Below are 20,657 nucleotides of genomic sequence, written 5' to 3'. Positions count from 1 at the left end.
GTAGAGTCAAAAGAATGGGGGAGAGGCACAGTATGGAATACAAATTTAAAAAACCAAAAACCTTAAATGTAACTCAAAAGAGGAATAGTCAGCCAGGCGTGGTGACGCATGCCTGTAGTCCCAGCACTTGGTGAGGCAGAGGCAGGAGGATCTCTGTGAGTTCATGGCCAGCCTGGTCTACAAAGTCCAGGATAGCCAAGAATTCAGGACACCCAGGGCTACGCAGAGAAATTCTGTCTCAAAAAAACAAAAAACAAACAACAATAACAAAACAACAACAGCAAAGAGAGTAATAGTCAGCGAGGGGCATGGGGGGCAGAGCTAACTGCATGAGGTGCTCAGACCGCCACCCTCAGAGCAACGGGAGGACACAGCCAACTTAACTGTCAGCGCAGGCCTGCTACCGCAGTGACCTGCCTGCTGGACTAAGTGCCAGTTACCTCGAGGGAACAGGAAGCAGGTCTCATGGCCAGGAGAGAGACACGCATCAGCAGTGGAAACACAAGTGTGTGTGTAGTGTTTAACTGAAATTGGAAGCATCAGAATAAGTGTATGTTCCCTTTCTCACACCTACACCTACACACACACCTTTTCCAGATTGTGTTCACCTACATTTTAATCCATGTAGCCCAGAATGGCCTCAAACTCCCAATTTCCTGGTTGTCTTCTAAGTACTAGAATTATAACTTACATACAGCTGCTCGCCGTCATGCCCGGCTTGGATTCACGATTTTCAATATATGAAGGTGTGTGTGTGTGTGTGTGTGTGTGTGTGTGTGTCCATGTCTGTGTGCATGTGTGTGTGTGTGTGTGTGTGTGTGTGTGTGTGTGTGTGTGTAGTTCTGCTGAGAAACCCAGAGGCACTGATGGTTTAGGAGCAACGCTGAAGCCTGGAGCCCACCCTGGTGTCTATAAACAATCTCTTTTCCACTGAGAAGAGCTGGTGCTTGCTGGGTAAATGACTAAGTCCAGGGTCTCAAGGCTGGAGCAGGGAAACGGAGCCTGCTCTGAAGCAGACACTAAAACCATCTCCTAAGAATGGCGGGAAAGGATACGGGAGCCAGCTGAGGAGCTACTGGCTCCTGGACGGTGCTGGCGAGGGGCAGTCCTCACTCCCAACGGGGTCCCCACTGCTGAGTCTACCAGTGTCAGTGAATGGTCCCACGCCCAAGGTCACAGGAGCCACTGTGGTAAAATTCAGTGAGTCACAAAACAAAACAAAAAGGCCTGAGGGGGCTGGGGGTAAGAGCATTTGCTGCCCTGGTAGAGCACCCAGGTCCCCTTGCTAGCGCCCACGTGCGCTCACTCACAGCCATCCTGACTGCTGTGCCAAGGGATCCCTCGCCCTCGGCTGCCCTCTGTAGGCACCAGGCACGTGTGGAGCACACGCCACATTCAGACCAAACACTCATACACATACAGCGTTTTAAATCTTAAGAGAAAAGACATGAACACAACAGAGGGACTCACAGAGAGGAGGAGGGGTTGACCTGCGTGGGAGGCTGAGATGGAAGGCAGCCGAGGGTAATCAGAATGCAGCGTGTAGGTTTGAAATCGTCAAAGAATAAACTTAATAAACCAGTTTGAGAAACTCCCTCTCGGTAAATGTGAGAATAATAATAATAGTAGTAATGATGAGCTACCAGTGCACTAAATAAACCAGGACCCCGGAGGCCCATGCTTCTGTAAGTAAACAAAGCAACACAGACAACTGAAGGAGACACTCTTCCCACTGCAGAACACGCAGAAAAGTGGAGAAGACAGGACAGAGCGCGGAGGCACAGGATGAAGGACTGAAGGACAGGACGTCCACACATATCGATACATTTGATAGATTTTTAACCTGCAAAGGTAAAAATAACACCCATAGCAGAGGGTTTTGGAAGACGCCATCTCGCCCTGTGACTGGGGTTGACACTGGGAAGAGCTTAAGGCTGCTTTAGGAATGTGACCGTCAAGAATGCAGAGTTTTAATCTAAGTGTGAGAAGCCATCAGACAATGCCAAGCTGGAAGAAGAGCTGTAAAATCCCAGGCCATGTCATGAACAACAGGTACAACCTAAGCCAGAGGGCTCCCTTCTGCTCCCAGCAGCCACTGGTGGCTCTCAGTCTGTTATCGCAGCTCCTCTAGCCCCGATGCCCTCTGTGGCCTCCTCAGGCCCCGGTGCCTTCCTATGCCTGCACACAAAAATAAACAATAATTTTTCTAAGGGGGGAGGAGGGTATACATTGCACCCATGTACATGTGTGTAGAAAACCACGAGCAAACTGGAGAGTCTGGGTGGAAAAGAGTTTATGGGATTTCTTTGTACTATTCTTAGATTTTTTACTCTAAGGCTAAATTATACTAAAGTTAAAAATTGTGAGCCAGAGGCCAGGTATGGTGGCATGCGTACTTTTAATCTTAGCACTCAGGAGGCCAAGGCAGGTGGAGCGTCTCTGTGAGTTCCAGACCAGCCAGGATATACAGTGAGATCCTGTCTCAAAAAATAAAAAGTAGCCGAGTGAGGTGGCACATGCATACCTCTAATCCCAGCCTGGTCTACAAAGTGAGTCCAGGATAGCCAGGGCTACACAGAGAAACCCTGTCTCGAAAAAACAAAACAAAACAAAACAAAAATCCCAAAAAGCAAAAAATAAGAAGTAATTTTTGAAAACCGCAGCTAACCATCCCTGTTCTGACGTGAACCTGACCTAAAGCGGCTCCACTTTCTTGTTAGGGTGACACACACTACAGAACAAGCCATGGCTGTAGCAGCAGGACAGCACTGAACACCACACACAGCTCACACAGGTGAGGCAGTCAAGCCTGCATTCTGTGTACAAACTTAAAGTGCCAAGTTAAAAAATTGTTTCTAGAGCCGGGCGTGGTGGTGCACGCCTTTAATCCCAGCACTTGGGAGGCAGAGGCAGGTGGATCTCTTGTGAGTTCAAGGCCAGCCTGGTCTACAAAAAGTGAGTCCAGGACAGCCCCGGCTACACTGAGAGATCCTGTCCAGAAAACAAAAACAAAAACAAAACAAAACAAAACAAAACGCTCTTGTTTCTGTTTTCATGAGCACAGTGTAATTTCTTTCCACTTACTGAAGATCCCTTCTTGAGATGGGCACAAGCCTGACCTGAGTTTGACCCCCAGAACTTGTTCCCATGCAGTGGTGTGCACCTATAACACTAGCACTCCTGCGAAGAGCCAGAAGACAGAGGCAGGAGAACCAGCAACGCTTACAGAACACCTAGCCTGGAACGCTCAGTGTGGAAGCAACAGGAGAAACTCTGCCAGAAGAAGGGAGGGAGGGAGGGAGGAAAGAAGGGAGGGAGGGAGGGAGAGGTAGGAAGAAGAAAGAAGAGAGGAAGGAAGAAAAAATAAAAGCTTTTGTCTTTTTAAAGTATTTATCTATTTGAGGGGGCACACATGTCCACTTGAATCATGCGACAAAATAAAAATTTCTTCTGTTAAATTCTGTGGCACATTTGGTCACAGTGACTATCTAATTCCCAAAACCAAAACCAAAAACAACAACAACAAAAAAGAGCAGAGACTGAATGTGTTTCAATCAAGCCAAACAACCAGGGACAGAGCGAGCGCATAGTGTGTCAGGTGCCAGCACGAAGAACGGAAATGAGTGTCCAGGACTCAGCAAAGCAGGGCTTTTATCTCTTTACCTAATAACGGGCAACTAGAACGGACAGCACTAAAGTCCCAACTAAGGACAAAATGTAATTGTTCTGTGAAGAAAAGCTTAGCCCTAGAAGCAGAAAACAGCTAGGGAAAGCCCATTGGGTGTATGACTCTGGACTGCCCACCCCTGGTAAGTCAGCCATTTTGTCAGACCTCCTGACAGGCAAGCTAGAGCGTTAGTCATCACTGCTCATCCAGAAGTGATAGGATGTCTGGGGTTTGTATCGACGAACAGAAGAAAGGAGACTGCTCAGGAGTCCTGGGCTGGCCGTGCAGCCCAGTGGGCACAGCGCTTGCACACAGCCCTGGGTTCTAGCCCTGCCTCCTAGGAGAGCCCTGAACTCCGCAGGCTCAGGCAGCAGGACTGTCATGAGTTTGGGGTGAATTCGCATACCATCCTCAGCTACAGAGTGAAAAAAAAGCAAAGGAAACATACCCATAATTTTTAAAAAGTTAAAACAAACAAAATCACTCTGGGAGCAATGAAGTCATCATACCTGAGCTCACCTCCCTGTCTTTAGGGTGGCGGGAGAAATACTCAGCAGTTACAAGCCCGAGGGAAGAATTCCCAGAGACACAGGGCAGCCAGTGACTGGCTATTGCTCCAGTTCCAGACCATCCAAAGTCCTCTTCTGGCCTCCAAGGGTACCAGGCACACGTGTGACACATAGGACACCTGCAGGCAATTATATAAGTTATAAAAACAATTGGGAAAAAAAGGCTTAGCTTGGCACTGACGGCGCACACCTTTAATCGCAGCACTGGGGAGGCAGAGGCAGGCAGATCTCTGGGTTCGAGGCCAGCCTGATTGACATAGTGAGTCCAGGACAGGCAGGGCTACACTAAGAAACTCTGTTTCAGGAAAAAAATAAAAAAGGAAAAAAGGAAAAACAAAAAAATGGGGGGTCGGTACTGGAGAAACGGCTCAGAGGTTAAGAGCACTGTCTGCTCTTACAGAAGTCCTGAGTTCAATTCCCACAACCATATGGTGGCTCACAGCCATCTATGATGATATCTAGTGCCCTCTTCTGGTGCACAGGTGTACATACAGGCAGAGCACTGTATATATACTAAATAAGTAAATAAATGAAAACTTGGCGTGCGCACGCACGCGCACACACACACACACACACACACACACACACAAAGGGGGGGGGGATTTCCCCAGTACTAACACATATACATGTTATATATTCTTTAAATAGGTTAGAGGGTTTTCAAAATGAAAAACTAAAATGGAATATACCAATCTTTGTACATCAACAATAAATAATAATATAGGTGCCAGAATTTTAAAATCAAGTTTTCTAAGGCTAAGGTGTAGCTAGGTAGTCAGTGCTTACCCAGCACAGGGGATGTCCTATGTTCAATCCCTGACACACTGCAATAAACAAGTAATTAAATAAATATAAAAATAAAATGTATTCACATAGCTTGGAAGGGAATAAGTATTCCTGCCTTTTAAGAAAACATGAAGGAATCGCCTTGGCTTCTGCAGGACACCTGTGGAGATCGCTCCATTTACAAACACGCCATGGACTGGAAAGCTTTCGATTAAGTTCCTGCCTTCCAAAGCGTGCACTAACTTTACCCACACATTTATTAATTCATTTTTGGTGGACATGATCCAGCTCTGTTTTCACACATCATAATGCTTGGTCTATAAAAAACCACGTGCATCATGATAAATGTTTTTAATTTTTTTCACATCTGGTCACCTAGTCCCAGGCTATGGTAGCATTTGTTCCCGCTTCCTGTAAGGGGTGGTGGATAATTAGTTTCCGCTGTCATTCCGGGTTGTTCACACCAGCTAGTGATTAGCCGCCACTGGCTGCAGGAGACAGAGTCCGACCGGAGAGTCTTAAACACAGCAGGCTCTCATCTCAGATCTTCCCTCAGGAGGCTGTACAAGCCCAAGGCAAATGAGGACCAAACTCACATAGCTAACAGAGACTGACACATAACATACAATCCACATACATAACATATAACATAATCCACAGCAGACGATCCCTACGCAGCTGCTGCAGGGACCAGACGCCACGGGGCAGGCACCACCCCCGCCTTCAAGCTTGTCACTGCCACAGTATTTCCTGAGTATCATCCTAAACTATGCAGGCATTCAAAAAATTATGAAAAATGTGTGTGTGCGTGTGCAAACATTCATGGGCTATATAGTCAGTGGTGTAGCACACAGATAATGTTGGTTTCATAAGACTGAATGGCCTTGCCAGGTGTGGTGGTCGACATCTTTAATCCCAGCACCCGCAAAGAAAGCAGAATATTTCTGTGAGCCAGCCAGGGACTCATAGGGAGATCTGTTCTGACTTAAAGGAAAAGGAAAAAAGAGTGGCCCAGTGATATCATATCCATTTTGGATAAAGTCATAATGAAATCACCTAACAACAACAGGTTTCTGGGTGTGTGGCTACTGTTAATTGATCAGTCTGCCCTCTGATAATATCAAAAGCCAGTTGTCTTTTTCAAAGTTTTAGTAATTTGGATTCTTTTATTATTAAAGATTTATTTATGTATTATTATGTATACAGTGCTCTACCTGCATGCACACCTGCAGGGCAGAAGAGGGCATCATATCACACTATAGATGCTTATGAGCCACCATGTGGTTGCTGGGAATTGAACTCAGGACCTCTAGAAGAGCAGTCAGTGCTCTTAACCTCTGAGCCATCTCTCCAGCCCGTAATTTGGATTCTTTCTGTTTTGTTTTGTAAATGTCTAACCTATAGGTTTATTTGTCAGACTTTTAAAATTACTTTAATTTACTCTGTGTGTGTGTGTGTGTGTGTGTGTGTGTGTGTGTGTGTGTGTGTGTACATGTCCCTGTGAGTGCCCAAGGAGGCCAGAAGAGGGCATCAGGTCCCATGGAGCTGGACTCCCAGGAGGTGGTTTTGAGCCTTCTGATGTGGGTGCTAAGGATTGAACCCAGGTCCTTGAAGTCAGCCACCTGGAAGTCTCTCCAGCCCTTGCCCCACTTCTTAAAACCAGGTTGTTCTTTCTTACAGCTGTGCAATCTCATCTGGAACAAAGTCTCGTGTGTGCTGGAACTGTTTACTCTGGTTCCGTTGCATTTGAGAAAATGAATAAACAAAATGCTTTTTTTCTTTTCTTTCTTTTTTCTTTTGGTCTTTTGAGGCAGCATTTCTCTGTGTAGCCCTGCCTGTCCTGGACTCACTTTGTAGATCAGGCTGGCCTGGAACTCACAGCAATCCACCTGTCTCTGCCTCCCGAGTGCTGGGATTAAAGGCGTGTGCCACCACCTCAGCCTCTTGAGTGCTGGGATTGTGGGGTGTGCTACATTCCCGCCTCTGCTTTTGAAATGCATTCTGAATTTCTCCTTCTATTAGTGAAATGCTTGGAGACATGTGCATCTTGTGCTGATGAGAGTAAAGGACTGGGAAACTAGTGACCTGAAGGGGAGGCACAGCTCCACAGGGCTGTCCTTTGACCTCTGCACACGTCCCTCCTGTATCCTCCACCTACACAATACTAAACACACACATACACACATTATCATTTCTGTGTTTGGTGTTCTAACTTGAAAGGCTTCCTACTCCATGCCTCATGCCTCCTTCTAGAACATGGTGACACACCCTTAACAGCACCATTAGAATACACTTCTGTGCATTAAAAAAATTTTTTTTTCCTTCAGGAGTTAAGGGGGGGATAGCCCTGGCTGTACTGGAACTTGCTGTGTAGATCAGGCTGGCCTCAAACTCACAGATATCCACCTACCTCTGCCTCTTAAGTGCTGGGATAAACGTGTGCACCACCATGCCTGGCATTAAGTTACTTTTACATGCCCTTTCCTTTTCTTTCTCAATCAGGTTTTCCTGTGTAGCCCTGATTGTCCTGGAACTCTATAGACCAGGCTGGCCTCAAATTTAGACACCTGCATGCCCCTGCCTCCAAATGCTAGGATTAAAGGCTTGCATCACACCATGCCTAGCTTTCCAACTTTATTTTTTAACTAAAGCACCCTTTTCTAAATTACATGAACTGCAGCACTGTTTGTCTATTAAAACACAAAACAGAAAAATGACTGCTATTATTTCATGGAATTTGCTTTGAACTTAGGAATAACTCAGGGGAGCAAACCTCGAGCACTCTTTGCTGCGGGAACCTCACTAGGAAGTTGCCCTACTAGGTGGAAGCTCCTCTCTGCTTCTCAGTCTCCCTGCATGCTCCTCAGTGGGGCCTTCAGGTTTTCTTTGTAAGCCTGGGGCATATTTCTTCTTAATTTTGTTCCTAGATAATTTATCAATTTCTTGCTATTATAAATGGTTCCTCTACAGGTTTGGGTAGCAATAATGTAATAAAGAGAAACATGTTAATGGATTAACCTTTTGATGGGAACGAAGTTAAAAAACTCTTGAGATGTTTGGCCCTTACTATGTAAAAATATGTACTTATCCCAAACAATGTTTAAAGAAAAGTCACAACAGTCTGCCTCTTGCAATTATAATACTTGAAGCCAAATGAGCTTCTAAGGTAGCTAACGGGCTAGCTTTCAAGGGCTAAGGTACAGCTTAGTGGTGGTGTTTGCCTACACAGGCCCTTCCTGGTTTCATCCATGGTCTACAGAGTGAGTTCTAGGCCAGCCAGGGATCTAGAAAGCCTTGTTTATCCCCATCTCAGAAGGCACCACAGAAAAGCGTTCCAGCAGCCAGATTCTGCCCCACAAGGTAGGAAGAGGAGAAAGGGCTCCTGAGCTCAGCATGATGCAGCGCAGCGCCCTGCACTCCCGCACGCTGGCTCTCTCTTCTCTCTCTTCTCTCTCTTCTCTCCTCTCTCCTCTCTCCTCTCTTCTCTCTTCTCTCTTCTCTCTTCTCTCTTCTCTCTTCTCTCTTCTCTCTCTCTCTCTCTCTCTCTCTCTCTCTCTCTCTCTCTCTCTCTCTCTCCCTCTCCCCCCTCTCTGAGGCTATGATTACAAATCAGCAAGAAATGAAAATGACAAATGTGTGCACACACGAGCTGATTCTCTCCAACACAGAAATTTGAACTTAAGAGGGTGGAGTTGCAGGCTGGAGAGATGCTCAGTGGGTGAGAGCACTTCCTGCTCTTCCCGAGAAGTCCAACTCAGTAACCCCTGGGGGTGGGGGTTGGGGTGGAGCAAAGCCCTCCTCTGGCCTCCAAGGTGAGACTGCGCTCACGTGCATAAACCACCCTCCCCCCCCCCCCCACGTGCACATAATTGAAAAAATAAATCGTTTTTATCTAAGAGATAGACCAAAAGGAAACCAGCACTACTTAGGAAAGAGTGGGCCATTTTGGAGGACAAAGTACCTGGGTCTCGATGTCTCTGACACTAAGGTCAATCTCTGCCTTCATTATCTGTTTGACCTAGAATGACAGAGTCCCTAGAAAGCCAGGTAATCTATGCCCAGTTACGCCTTTTAGCTATGTCACATTTGGATGTGTTGTTCACGATGTCGTGACTGGCTAGGCTACTAAATGAGAGTGTTTAAACGTTTCAGAAACTATGAAGCACCATCAAGTTACAGGATGTTGAAAACAAAGGGTTAAAGGCCGGAACCATTCTAAAGGCCACTGTCCAGAGGAAAGCCAGAGCGCTCATCCCAAAGACACAATAGATCATTAACTCTGAGATGAATACAGCAGCCAGCGGATGGGTGGGGAGTATGGCCCCGGGAACCCGGGTTTGCGTAGGACCCTCCTTGCCCCCCCCCCCCCCCCCCGCCAGACGTATTCTACCATGAACTGTTTGTCACACACTCAGCTATAAATAAATGCACCAAATACCCTGGTGGGCTGAGTGGAGGGAAGCTACAGAGACGCCTCATGTGCTGGTGGCATTTGTAGCCTGCGGTAGCTGAAGTTGGTAGAAGCTGCTGAGTCAGTGCCTTCTGAGGGGTTTAACTGCCGGTCAGAAGCCGGGGAGGCCGGATACAGAGGCAGTGATAAATGACCAGGAAGGGGACCCGAGATACATCTGGATAATTTGGGTCTGGATTGGTATCATTCCAACTCTTTCCTAGACAGGATGATCTCATCAGGCAGCCAGTGTGCAGAATCAACACTGGTGTGGCTTTTCTAAGGTTCTTCAGTCCACATCACCTAGGTAAAGAAGAGTGACTTCCGCCATGGAAAAAGAAAGGGGGAGGGGCTTGGCTGGAGAGATGGCTCTGAGGTTAAGGGCACTGACGGCTCCTCCTGAGCTGATTCCCAGCAACCACATGGTGGCTCACAACCATCTATAATGTGATCTGGTGCCCTCTTCTGGCCTTCAGGTGTACATGCAGGCAGAGTACTGTATACATAGTAAATAAGTAAATCTTAAAGAAAGGAAGGGTGAGGGACTGTGCTGGTTTACAGAAAGTGACCTAAGTGCCAACTACCTTTACTCATACCTCAAGAAGATAATCACCCTGATAATGTTGGTAAACTCACCAGGCCAGCCCCACAGGCAAAAGACAATGGTTGGCTTCCCCCTTAGGCAGCCAGAACTCCTCAGACCTGAGATGTGACAAATGATTACAGGTCCCTTGTGCAGTGTTGGGAGCACAGCGGCCTGCATATTTTATAAATATCTGCCCTCGCTGCACTGCAAGCAAAGGAGATCCGATGACTATGCGAGTCAGCCTTCCCCACCAGGGCAGCACCTGACGGCAATCATACCTAACCAACTGTCCAGATGAAACAAACACCTCCCTCAGGCGTTTGACAGACCAGGTGCCAATAATAATAATTACACTTATTGCTACCTGCCTGTTTTCTCAGCCTTCCCAAGTCTGCGCCCGTTGAGTTTTTTTGCCTGCTCTAGTGTCTGCAGACCGCGAAAAGTTAACTAACCTGTCTTTTAACAGCTCTGCTGGGCTTAAGGCACCAAATGGCACGGTGTGTATGGCAAAGCAGAAAACAGTAGACAATGGCGAACGTGAGAGCGCAGGGCAAAGGCTCCGTTGCGCTTAGACAATACGATTAAAAAGCGTAAGAACTCAGTAAATAGCACGTGGCAACAGCCAGCTAGCCCAAAGTCAACTGAATCAGTTACACTGAGGCTCTGAGACGTTACGAAAAGTGGCACAGCCAGAAGCGAAGCTTGTTTTTTCCGCCGTGCAGACAGCGGATAAAATACATACATACATACATACATACATACATACATACATATATGTATATATATATATATATATATACATATATATATATATATATATATATATATATATATCGGGTGTTATGAGCTCGCGCTGGGGGGTCGTTTCCCTTTTCTGGAGTTGTAAAAGGCCCGGGGGCGGCGCGCAGTCCTGCAGGAACGCGAAGCTCCTAATGAGCTTGGTTCAGGCCTTCAGTGGTGGAGTCGGGGCGGGGTGGGGGAGGGGCGCCTCGGGGCTCCAGCTGATCGCAGAATCCGGCCAGTGCGCTCCCGCTTCCTAACCGCCTCGAAATGATTTACACGAGCAGGGGGTGTGCATTGGCGGGGTCCAGCTGGCCTTCGCGTCACGGTGAGTTTTTTAAATTCTGCATTTCCCCCCCCCTTCTCCCCTCCTATTTTGAAAGAGGCTTCTGCTGCTTCTCCCCCGCCCCCTCCTGCTTGTCCTGTAAAGTTTGTTTTCAAAACCGTAAACCCGTTTTCCGTCTCCGTTGCCCTGAGAATCGCATTTATTTAGCCGGGCTTACTTGGAGAAAAGAAAAGCTACCTTTGTGCACATAATGTAGAGCCACCGCGCGGCTGCGGATAACGGCCGAGAAGGAACGTTTCGGCCTGGCGCTGCCCGCCGTGTGGGTTGGGGTTTTAGCGGACCCCAGGCGGGTCCCGTAGAGTGGTTCCCACCCCCACCCCACCCCCTCCAAAGCCACTGTCCAAGTTAGCAAACAAAGCAGTCATCGCCGGGTCCCCCCACCAGGCAGGCTCCTGCCACTCACGCCGTCCAGCTCCTCCTCCTCCTCCTCCTCCTCCTCCTCCTCCTCCTCCTGGCGTCTCTCCTCCCTCCCGAGTTCACAGCGGATGCGAGCCACCAATCCCAGCTACAAACACCCTTCAAAACCCGGAGCGAGGCGGCCCTCCAACGGGCACCCCCTCCCCGCACCACATCAGTCCCGAACCCGGGGCGCAGCAGCTGCGTCACCGCCAGCCTGGTCCCCGGAAAGCGCTGCGCCCCGGCCAGTTTGCAGAGGGGGCTAGCCAGCCGCTGGGTTCTCGCTGGGCACCGACCTACCACCGCCTCCTGCGCTGATTTCCGCGTGCGCCCCCTTACCGAGCACTCTGCTAGCTACGGGATTTGGGGGGAGGGGGAGGGGGTGTCGTTTTATAAGGTTCCTGCCTTCTTAGAGTAACGCTTCCTCCAGTTAATTTAATTTTGGAAAAACCACCCCCAGCTTCTTTAAACTCTGGGTTTTCAACGCACTCCCCGGAGGGTTTGTCTTTGGGAAAGGGGGCGCGGCAGAGGCTTGCTTTAATTTCCAACGTAATCGTAAACAGGCTCCAAAGTCTAGTGGGTCATCCGGTGACCGCCTTAGTGTGACTCGGCTTTAACCTTGTTTTCACCGGTCTGTCTCCTGCCGGATCTCTACCGAGGTCACAAAACCAGAACAGCCACAGAGCCGAAACTGGAGACAGACACCGACAATGACGTCGCTGGCAGGCTTATTTACGTTTGGGGTTTTTCTTCTTCTTCTTTTTTTTAAGTAATGGGGAAAGTCTCCCATGGCATGTGACAGTTGGTTTGCTTTTTTTTTTTTTTCTTTTAAACAGACAGGCATAAGTAAAAACTAGACCCAGAAGTACGGTCATGGGTGTCTTGAAGTCAGCCAAAATAGCATCTGGTTTGGGGTGTGTGTGTGTGGGGGGGGGGGTGTCATCGTGGAACTCCTTTTGGATCGCCCCTCTTAAGCAAAATAAACCAATAGGAACGAGTGTTTACTTAATGGCTAGTTTCTGTTTGAAATACTGAAGCGTGGAGGGGGCCACAAAGTGCACACTGCTTACGGAAACGGACGGACAGCCCCGGCGTGGTCGCCCATCTTGTTATAAAGGCGTGAGGGTGTTGGTTATTGGGGGGGGGGATGTCTCAGCAGGGCGCACATGTACCCCGGCCGTGCCCAAGCACAGACGTTTAAAGAGCATGTGAGCGTGACAAGTGTCTGTCCGCAACGTGTTGGATTTCGAAACTGCCTTGCAATCCAATCCGGAACTCGGAGCTTTAGCCCGGGGGAACAGACATTCGCCCAGTGTGCCTATGTCTGTGTACCCCCTCCCCCCCCAACTGTCGTTGTTGGAAGAAGAGTCCACGAGGAGGAGGGTGTGCCGTGCTGTGCCCCGCCCGAGTGTCAATGGCAGCTGCGCCTTCTGGAAGAAGTTGGTTCTTGTCTGGAATACTTTTACTTTGGTGCCCCACCCCTTGAATCAGAAGCCGCTGCCTCTGGCGGCTGGAGTAGCGACCGTAGAGTTTGGGGCAGCTGTCAAAAACAAGGGTGGAGGTGTCTTCCCTCGGGTGGACAGGAAAAGGAGACGTCCTTAACCCTCTCCCCATCTGTTGCACACTAAACGCACTCTTCGCCAGCCCCAGAAGGAAAGGCCCCAAAGGAGAAACTGGTGTGGTCGCGGAGGGCTGAGGGATGTGGACCGTACTCACGGACAGGCAGGCATGACCCTGTTTCTGGGCTCCGCCACCCTGGAGAGGGGCAGACGTTTCTCTCCCGCGTACCAGGGTTGTGGAGCTGGAAGGTGCGGGGGAGGGGCAGAGGAGCGGCGGGGCGGGCGGGGGATGGGGCGGGCGGCTGGGGGCGGAGGCAGGACCTCCTGTACCTTCCCTCTGCTCTCTCACTCTGACAGCGCCGAGGTGCGCGGAGTGGAGCGGGAAACAAAGGAACCGAGTAGGGAGGGGAGTGAGTTGGGCCAGGGAGAGCCCCCGGCTGGCTGCCAGAAGATCCCGGCTGGAGGAAGCCCAAGTGTCACTTGAATTCCAACCCTGGAGCCAGTGCCTGGGACCCGAGCACCTTGTTTTAGCTTTAGTGGCTGGGGCACTGTCCTGTAAGTTACCGGAACAGCAGTAAAGGAAGGACCACCGCCTGCCCCTCGCCCCCCGCCACTCGGCTGCTGGCCCCTAGAAACCCCAGCTTCACCTCTCACTGGGACGCGAGGTCCAGAATGAAAAGCAAGAAAGGTAAGGTTGCGGTGGACTGTGAGCAACCAGGGCACCGGTGCGGGACATGTGCGGGCGGCGTCAGGTCGGGGGACACTCACTTGGTGGACTTTTTCCGCCCAGTGTCCCCCACGGCTGGAGCAGTGGCCGTTCCCTTTGTTGAGGCTGTGTCTGGAATGGCAGTTGCTGTTCTTTTCCTTCTAGACACAACACGAGGGGCTGTTGTGGGGAGAATCAGCCTCGCCACGCTGCTGGCACGTTGTCAAGATACACGCTCAGCGCCTTGTTTGTGCGCCTCCAAGTTTCATTGTCTTCGCTGACACCCCAACGCTCGGCCCAGCCGCCGCGTGGTTTCTAGTGGTGTTTCTGGGGCTGGGGTGTGGGGTCGGTGTTCAAAGGAACCCTCGCACCTCGTTTTCCTCTGCGGGGGAGGGGGGGAGTTAGTCCTTGGCGCATTCCAGCCGCCTTACCTTTTGTCTAAAAGTTTGGTTCCGGGTGCTCTCACTCCCACCGGATCCTGGCACTGTTTTTTTTAGGGGATGTGGTATTTTTCACTATCAAAGGAATGTGAGCTCAGACCCAATCATACCGCTCCAGAGTGAGCATAGCTTTGGAAAGCTGAACTTTAAAAATTACTGGCTCCTAAAAGTTTTCCCACGATGAGTTTGGGACAGCGTGGGCTATTAGAACAAAAGTACCATGCAGTCAAAATGTGTCCAAGTGTGACAAGCAGGCTTGGCTGTAAGTGCACAGAGCGAGGCTGTCATTGTTTCCACCGAGCTTTACAAGAAAAACTTGCCGTCAGTCTGGTTTAAAAACAAAATACACAGGGGAGGAAAGGGGGGAAAAAACCCAAAAGGTCAAAAACTGTGAAGTCCCTTTGAAGCTAACTTTGGAATCCCTGACTGGGAGGTCCCTCGAGTGTTCAGTCCGTGGACTGGAGTTGGCTTTTCTGTTGTGATTTATGTGGACTGGTTCAAAACAGAAGTTAGTCGCTTGGGGAAGCTAGCGAGAGGGGAGCGCTGCTGCGCATGCCCAGGAGCTTCCTCGAGTTTGTTACTCCACATTCTTTCAGACCCAGACCGCGACTGCAGTTCCAACGGAACACGGTTACGGCAGCCTCCCCCCAGCACCCGCCCCACGGGGTTTCTCTCCGCTCTCTACCGTAGAGTTGTGCGGATGTAGTTCCGTGAGAGACCCTGAAACATACGGAACTCAGGAAGACCTCGGGTCTTTGGTTAAGTAGGCCTCCTTGCACATTTCCACCACGGGACACAGAACGTGGACGCTTAGGGTTGGGGACAGTTTAACTGGGCTGTGCGGAAAGCTTGGGGAGTCCTCTAGAGAGCCGTGTCACCCTTGACAAGACCGGACCCCATGGGGGGGCGTTCTGCTCCAACTGCATCTAAATGAGGGTAGTTTGGTTTTGTGTGGTTCCTGGGCGCGGAATGCAAAGCTGGTTTCCGGGGGGGGGGGGGCTGACACTAGCCTCCCACTCATGTACCACCCTCTTGGGTGTCCCCTTCCTCAGATGGGAGGTCTGGGGAAAACATCACTGGTCCTCAGGCCCCGAGTGCGCCGGTCCTGCAAGTCAACCCCCGACTCACGGAAACAATGAATGGTGACGTGGTGGAGGGGAAACTTTGCTGCGGCCGCTTCAGCCGCTTCTCTCCCGTGGGGGAGAGCCGAGACTGCTGGTGTTGTCCGGCGCCTTTCCCTTTTTAGGCTTCCCCGGCACATGGTCCGGGAAGAGGGCAGACTCTTGAGGTTGCTGGCTGCACCGCCCCGTTCCTACTTCCAGCTCGGTTGCTAACTTGTGCAGTTAGGCGGGCTTCAGCTGGGGCCGGAGAACTCTGAAGAACAAAAGCTGCGTGCTGTCCTCGGGCTCCTCCCTCTCCAGCGAGCCTCCACAGCCCTTGCCTCCCCCCAGACTACCTGGGAGGGGAGGGCGATCTTCCCTGTCTTTGGGCCAGGACTGCTTAAACCTGTCCTGCCTATTGTCTGCCTTAGGAAAGTGAACATTCATCCTTTCAGCTTTCCTTAAAACAAAGACTGGTGTGTGATAATAAAGTGCCCTCTTAGAAAGCAGCCAGAAAGAGCTCAGAAAATGTCTTCGGAACAGGCTAGTAGAACATTCCCAAGTGTCCTCGTGGGTCTCCAAGCCTGTTGAATGTGTTTAAGGGCTGAGCTGGCCGGGTTCCTTCCTGTGGATATGGTGACCAGGGTAACTTGTCCAGAGAGAGGGAAGAGACTTTTTAGGTTTCATTTTCCTTGTATCCTTTTTCTAGTCTCATATATCTTTAAAATCCAAGCTATCCCTACCCCACCTCCAACCTCGATGTTCACAGCTTCAGAAAAAGAAAGTGAAGAAGCAACCGTTGCTTCTTAGAGCCACGGATCCACAGGCCATCTTGTGGCTTTCTAAACAGCATTTCCTTGTATGTGGATAGAGTGAAAGGTTTGTGATTCTGTCCCACACCCAACTCTCCCTCCCCAACCGTCTTTTTTTTTTTTTCTAAGTGTAAGCAAAGCAAGACGGTTGGAAACAAGTCCTAACTGGGAAGCTTTTCAAAAGCTCTGTTACAGTAGGAAATGAGTAACAAGGAAAAAAGTCTTTGTTTTTCCAAGTCGAGCCACAATCGAGAGGGAGATTTAATGAAAACAGCCGTGTGACAGTAGCAAACGTGGTCTAGCAGCGCTGAACATATCAGCTGGCGCACCCAAGGCACAGAAGTCTCAGCTTCCTGTCCTTTAGCCTCTGCATGCTTTCGGAAAACTTGTAAGAGGTCCGGCACCCTAGCTGGCTTTCTCTTTCTTCCTTCCTTCCTTTCTTTCTCTCTCTCTCTCTCTCTCTCTCTCTCTCTCTCTCTCTCTCTCTTTCTTTCTTTTTCCTTTTATCCCTCAAACGAGCGGAGCTGGCAGTTTGGTGCTGCCTAACTGAACCTGCTTTGTGTCCTAACCTGGTCTGAAAGACCCCGCTTCTTGTTTAACCCCAGCGAGCAGGCCAAAGGGCAGCCTCTAGAGGATTTTTGTTTCAAGCACTTTGTTATTACCAATTTACAGTTGGGAATTAACTGTTCAACGAGCAAATTTTTGACACTTTCCCCTCCTACATTTAAGAAGAGGGGGAAGGAAATAAGTAACGTTGAAGAATGTCTGGCTTTTCTGAAGTTGGGAGAGTTGAAGCAAATTGCTTTATTCAAATGTGCTTGTTACCCAATTAACCTGACTTGTTTAAAAGTGAGATTTCCTTGGTTACCAAAGCAAATGTGAAACAGGAACTCATTTATAATCAAAAAGGGCCTTTTTTTTTTGTAATTAATAGTTTTTCACTCAAATTTCAATATGGGGCTTTTAAAAGTTTCTCAGATTTTGTACAATGAAAGCACTTTCGGTTCTAAAATTGCTCTTCCTTTAAACTTGTTTTTAGCTTGAAACAGATTAATTGCATCTTCAGGAAGGGACTACTCAGCTGCGCGGTACTTAAAGTGGAGGGTTCTTGTGGCTTATTTATGGCAGTTTGTTAAGCCTTAAGCTACAGTGAATTTGCAAGATCATGTGCCTCTTTTGTTAGAACCTGCTTTTACTTTGTCTTTGCTGGATTTGGGTTTTTCCTGTTGGACTGCCTTCTAGCACCTTCTGCCCCCTGCAGTCCAAAGTTAAAAATGTGTCAACAGAGTCAGTCTGCTCCTGGTTGTAAAAGAATTCCTTTAAAATTCAGAGCTGATGTAGCAATATAAAGACTATTTTGTTTTTATTTCCTAGATCAGCAAAGGCACTCAATTACGACTGAATAAAAAGCTATACAAAGCTTAAGAAAATACACCTTTAAAATGAACTTAGTCTCATAAATTGTAAAGTTTATATTGTCTGACTTTTCGATTTGTAAGGAGTTAATAGCATTTATTAGTTAAAATGTTCTAAAGTTCAAAATGATGTTTGTAAAAGTTAGGCTACCCTGTATTCTCACTGGTCTCTGGTTTAAGTACTCTGTAGGGTTTGAATTCTTAGCATTTCTGGTGGGATTAAAGTATTTACCACCAAAATAGCTTCCTTCGTGAGTTGCATATTCAATTTTCTTTGTCATGTAAGAAATAAAGACTGATGGTCAGCATTCTAGGGTCATATCTGACAGCCTAAGAAAACCTTCAGGCACATGGAAATACACAGTGCTTGCCTTTATAGAAAGCAGAGAGAGCGACTTTAAAGATAAGGTTGTGAGAGCTGCTCCGAACTGCCTTAGCACCTTTCCTGATTTGGGTGTAATAACTTACTCTTGGTTAGTAAGTACAGTTTGTCTTCCCGAGCACCATGTGATGGGGAGGGGGGGGTGGAGAATTATTATCTCAACTGACAACAGCAAGAAACACTGTGGATTAATTTGTTGAGCCTACACCATCGGCAGTGATAGTCTGACTAGGAGACCCTGACCCTGACTGAGATCTTCACCCTCAGCAGTTGAGAAAACACAAGGGTCTAAGCAAATGAGCTTTGAGATGCTTATAAAATGAGTGACAGTGGGTCTTTGTCCTTTCTCAGGTGTTGTCACAGCATCCGGCAGTGACACAGAGGATGAAGACAGCATGGACATTCCCCTGGACCTTTCCTCTTCAGCCTCTGGCAAGAGAAGGAGGAGAGGCAACCTGCCCAAGGAGTCTGTGCAGATCCTGCGAGACTGGCTGTATGAGCACAGGTACAACGCGTATCCCTCGGAGCACGAGAAAGCGCTGCTCTCGCAGCAGACGCACCTGTCCACGCTGCAGGTAAGGAGGCAGGTTAGTGCCAGGCTTCACGCTGTGCCCTGACCTATGCATAACTTTTCTCTTTATCATTAGACATTTTATAGCATTCCTGTGTGTTATGTCATTAATCTCTTCCCCTAGTCACCCAGGGAAGAGAGGGAGAGAGAGGATCTTTTCATTGTAAACTTTATAGTGTGAAAAGCTAATAATTGGCTATTTATAAAGGACAGAAGTGCTTGACACTCAACTGTCAGGAAACATTTCCTTCAGTGCCTGACAGAACCTATGCACCGGGCATTGAAAATGAGGTTAAACCTCACTCTATTGCCCAGGAAACTGGTTTGATATTTAAACAAGGACAGACCTCGGTGAGGTAATTTGTGTTGTGTCTGTTGACACAGTCATTTGAACTGAGAGAAATCAGTTACTGGGGGGTGTGGCCTCTTTTATACAGGAAAGGCTTTCCTGTAGTTGATTAACTTAAATGCTAGGGTGTAGGTAGTGAGTTGAAACAGACTTAAAGGTGAACCTTCCTTAAAGTTATTTTCAGGTGTGTAAGATTTTATACCCTTTCCTTGCTCCTGAAAGGCGTGTGGATGACGGCACATCCCAAAGCAAACTGACCTGGCTTGTAAATCCAGAGGAGTTGTTCTTTTGGTTTTTTGTTTTGTTTTGTTTAATCACTGCTATGGTTGACCCCTAGATGCTAGACAAAGCTCTGCCACTCAACTCTGCCCTAAGTCCCGGAGAAGCCCCTTTCTGTGCCTCCTTTACGTTAGGCACCCTACATAGGATGCTTTCAGAACCTGTTTGTCAAGTGTCCTGAGGAGGCGCTGAAGCAGCCCCTGTGTGATTTCAGGTCTGTAACTGGTTCATCAACGCCCGCCGCAGGCTTCTACCTGACATGCTGAGAAAGGATGGCAAAGATCCAAACCAGTTCACGATTTCCCGCCGTGGGGCCAAGATTTCAGAAGCTAGCTCTATGGAAGCTGCAATCGGCATCAAGAACTTCGTGCCAGCTCTAGAAGACAGCCCGTTTCATTCTTGCGGATCTGGACCCAGCCCAAGCCCAGGGAGGCCGGTGTCGCCCAAACCTCCCTCCCCGGGATCCATTTTGGCTCGCCCGTCAGTGATCTGCCATACCACTGTGACTGCATTGAAAGATGGGCCTTTCTCTCTCTGCCAGCCGGTTAGTGTGGGACAGAGCACAGATGTACAGCAAATAGCGACCAGCAACTTTACAGACACCTCTCTCATGTACCCAGAGGACGCTTGCAAATCTGGACCGAGTCCAAACCCTCAGAGTGGGCTTTTCAACACTCCTCCCCCTACCCCACCGGACCTCAACCAGGACTTCAGCGGATTCCAGCTTTTAGTGGATGTCGCACTCAAGCGAGCGGCAGAAATGGAGCTTCAGGCCAAGCTCACAGCTTAACTTTTTCAAGCAAAACAGTTCTCCAAAATATGGTCCTGATTGCCGGGGGTGATGGCATTATTTTATATATTTTTCTATGAATATTTGCACATGGGATTGCTCGAGTGGAGCTTCCTCAATGGAGTACAGTCATTCCAAGAACTACAGACTAAAGCTACTGTAGAAACAGAATTGTCTTTTAAAATGTTTCTTGGTAGATTTTTCATAATGTGAGATGGTTCCCAATATCATGTGATCTTCCCCCACTCCTTTTTGTGATGGTTTTTTTTTTCAGACTGTGCAATACTTAGAAGCCTAGCATCTTTCTATCACACGTGGAACAGGATGCCCACATACAGTCTAATGGATAAACTTTTAGATTCAAGCAAGTATGAATCTAGTTGTTAAATACCTTTTTCATGATGTAATAAAGTATTTTCTTTAAAAGTTATTGCAATGAAGAGTATTTTCTTGAAGGAAGCGCTTAGAGCCCACACCTATAGCAGGAAAATTGGGGGCAGGGCAGATTGACTTGGGGGTGTCACAAACTAGTATAAATAAACAGGATGTGTGGCATTTACTCTTGTCTGGAGGGGGAAGCTTGCCTTGGCAAAGCATTTAGTTCATCAATGGTAAGCTGCTGAATATTTCAGGCTTCAAGTGACTGGTCATAGCTTAACTTTTTACAAGTGAAC

The 20,657-nt window shown here is 48.4% G+C and overlaps 2 protein-coding genes across 5 annotated transcripts in view; one reads left to right on the top strand and one right to left on the bottom strand.

The window, feature by feature from the left end:
• LOC311596450 (uncharacterized protein) overlaps positions 1-13,075 on the bottom strand; it is a 134,389-nt gene extending 121,314 nt beyond the window's left edge. The window contains exons 1-2 of the mRNA XM_084779920.1: positions 11,920-13,075; positions 4,177-4,355 (exon numbers count right to left, since the gene is read on the bottom strand). The gene's annotated coding sequence lies outside the window, so the exon portion shown is untranslated. The remainder of the gene's footprint in view (positions 1-4,176; positions 4,356-11,919) is intronic.
• Positions 11,058-20,413, top strand: TGIF1 (TGFB induced factor homeobox 1). Of its 4 annotated transcripts, XM_084779910.1 has the most exons (4): positions 13,254-13,388; positions 13,497-13,827; positions 18,346-18,569; positions 19,408-20,413. In XM_084779910.1, the coding sequence occupies exons 2-4, from the start codon at positions 13,812-13,814 to the stop codon at positions 19,981-19,983; spliced, it is 816 nt and encodes a 271-aa protein (XP_084636036.1). In that variant the 5' UTR covers positions 13,254-13,388; positions 13,497-13,811; the 3' UTR covers positions 19,984-20,413. The 4 variants fall into 4 exon arrangements, with proteins under 4 accessions (XP_084636035.1, XP_084636036.1, XP_084636038.1 ...); XM_084779909.1 differs by lacking the exons at positions 13,254-13,388; positions 13,497-13,827 and adding an exon at positions 11,058-11,166; XM_084779912.1 differs by lacking the exons at positions 13,254-13,388; positions 13,497-13,827 and adding an exon at positions 14,280-15,043 and having other exon boundaries at positions 19,440-20,413.
• The last annotated feature ends 244 nt before the right edge of the window (positions 20,414-20,657 follow it).

The sequence above is a fragment of the Acomys minous genome, assembly GCF_964271855.1.
Source record: "Acomys minous genome assembly, chromosome: 4".
Taxonomy (NCBI): Eukaryota; Metazoa; Chordata; class Mammalia; order Rodentia; family Muridae; genus Acomys; species Acomys minous.
Note: the sequence above shows the minus strand (reverse complement) of the source record. Positions and strands in the feature narration are given on the sequence as shown.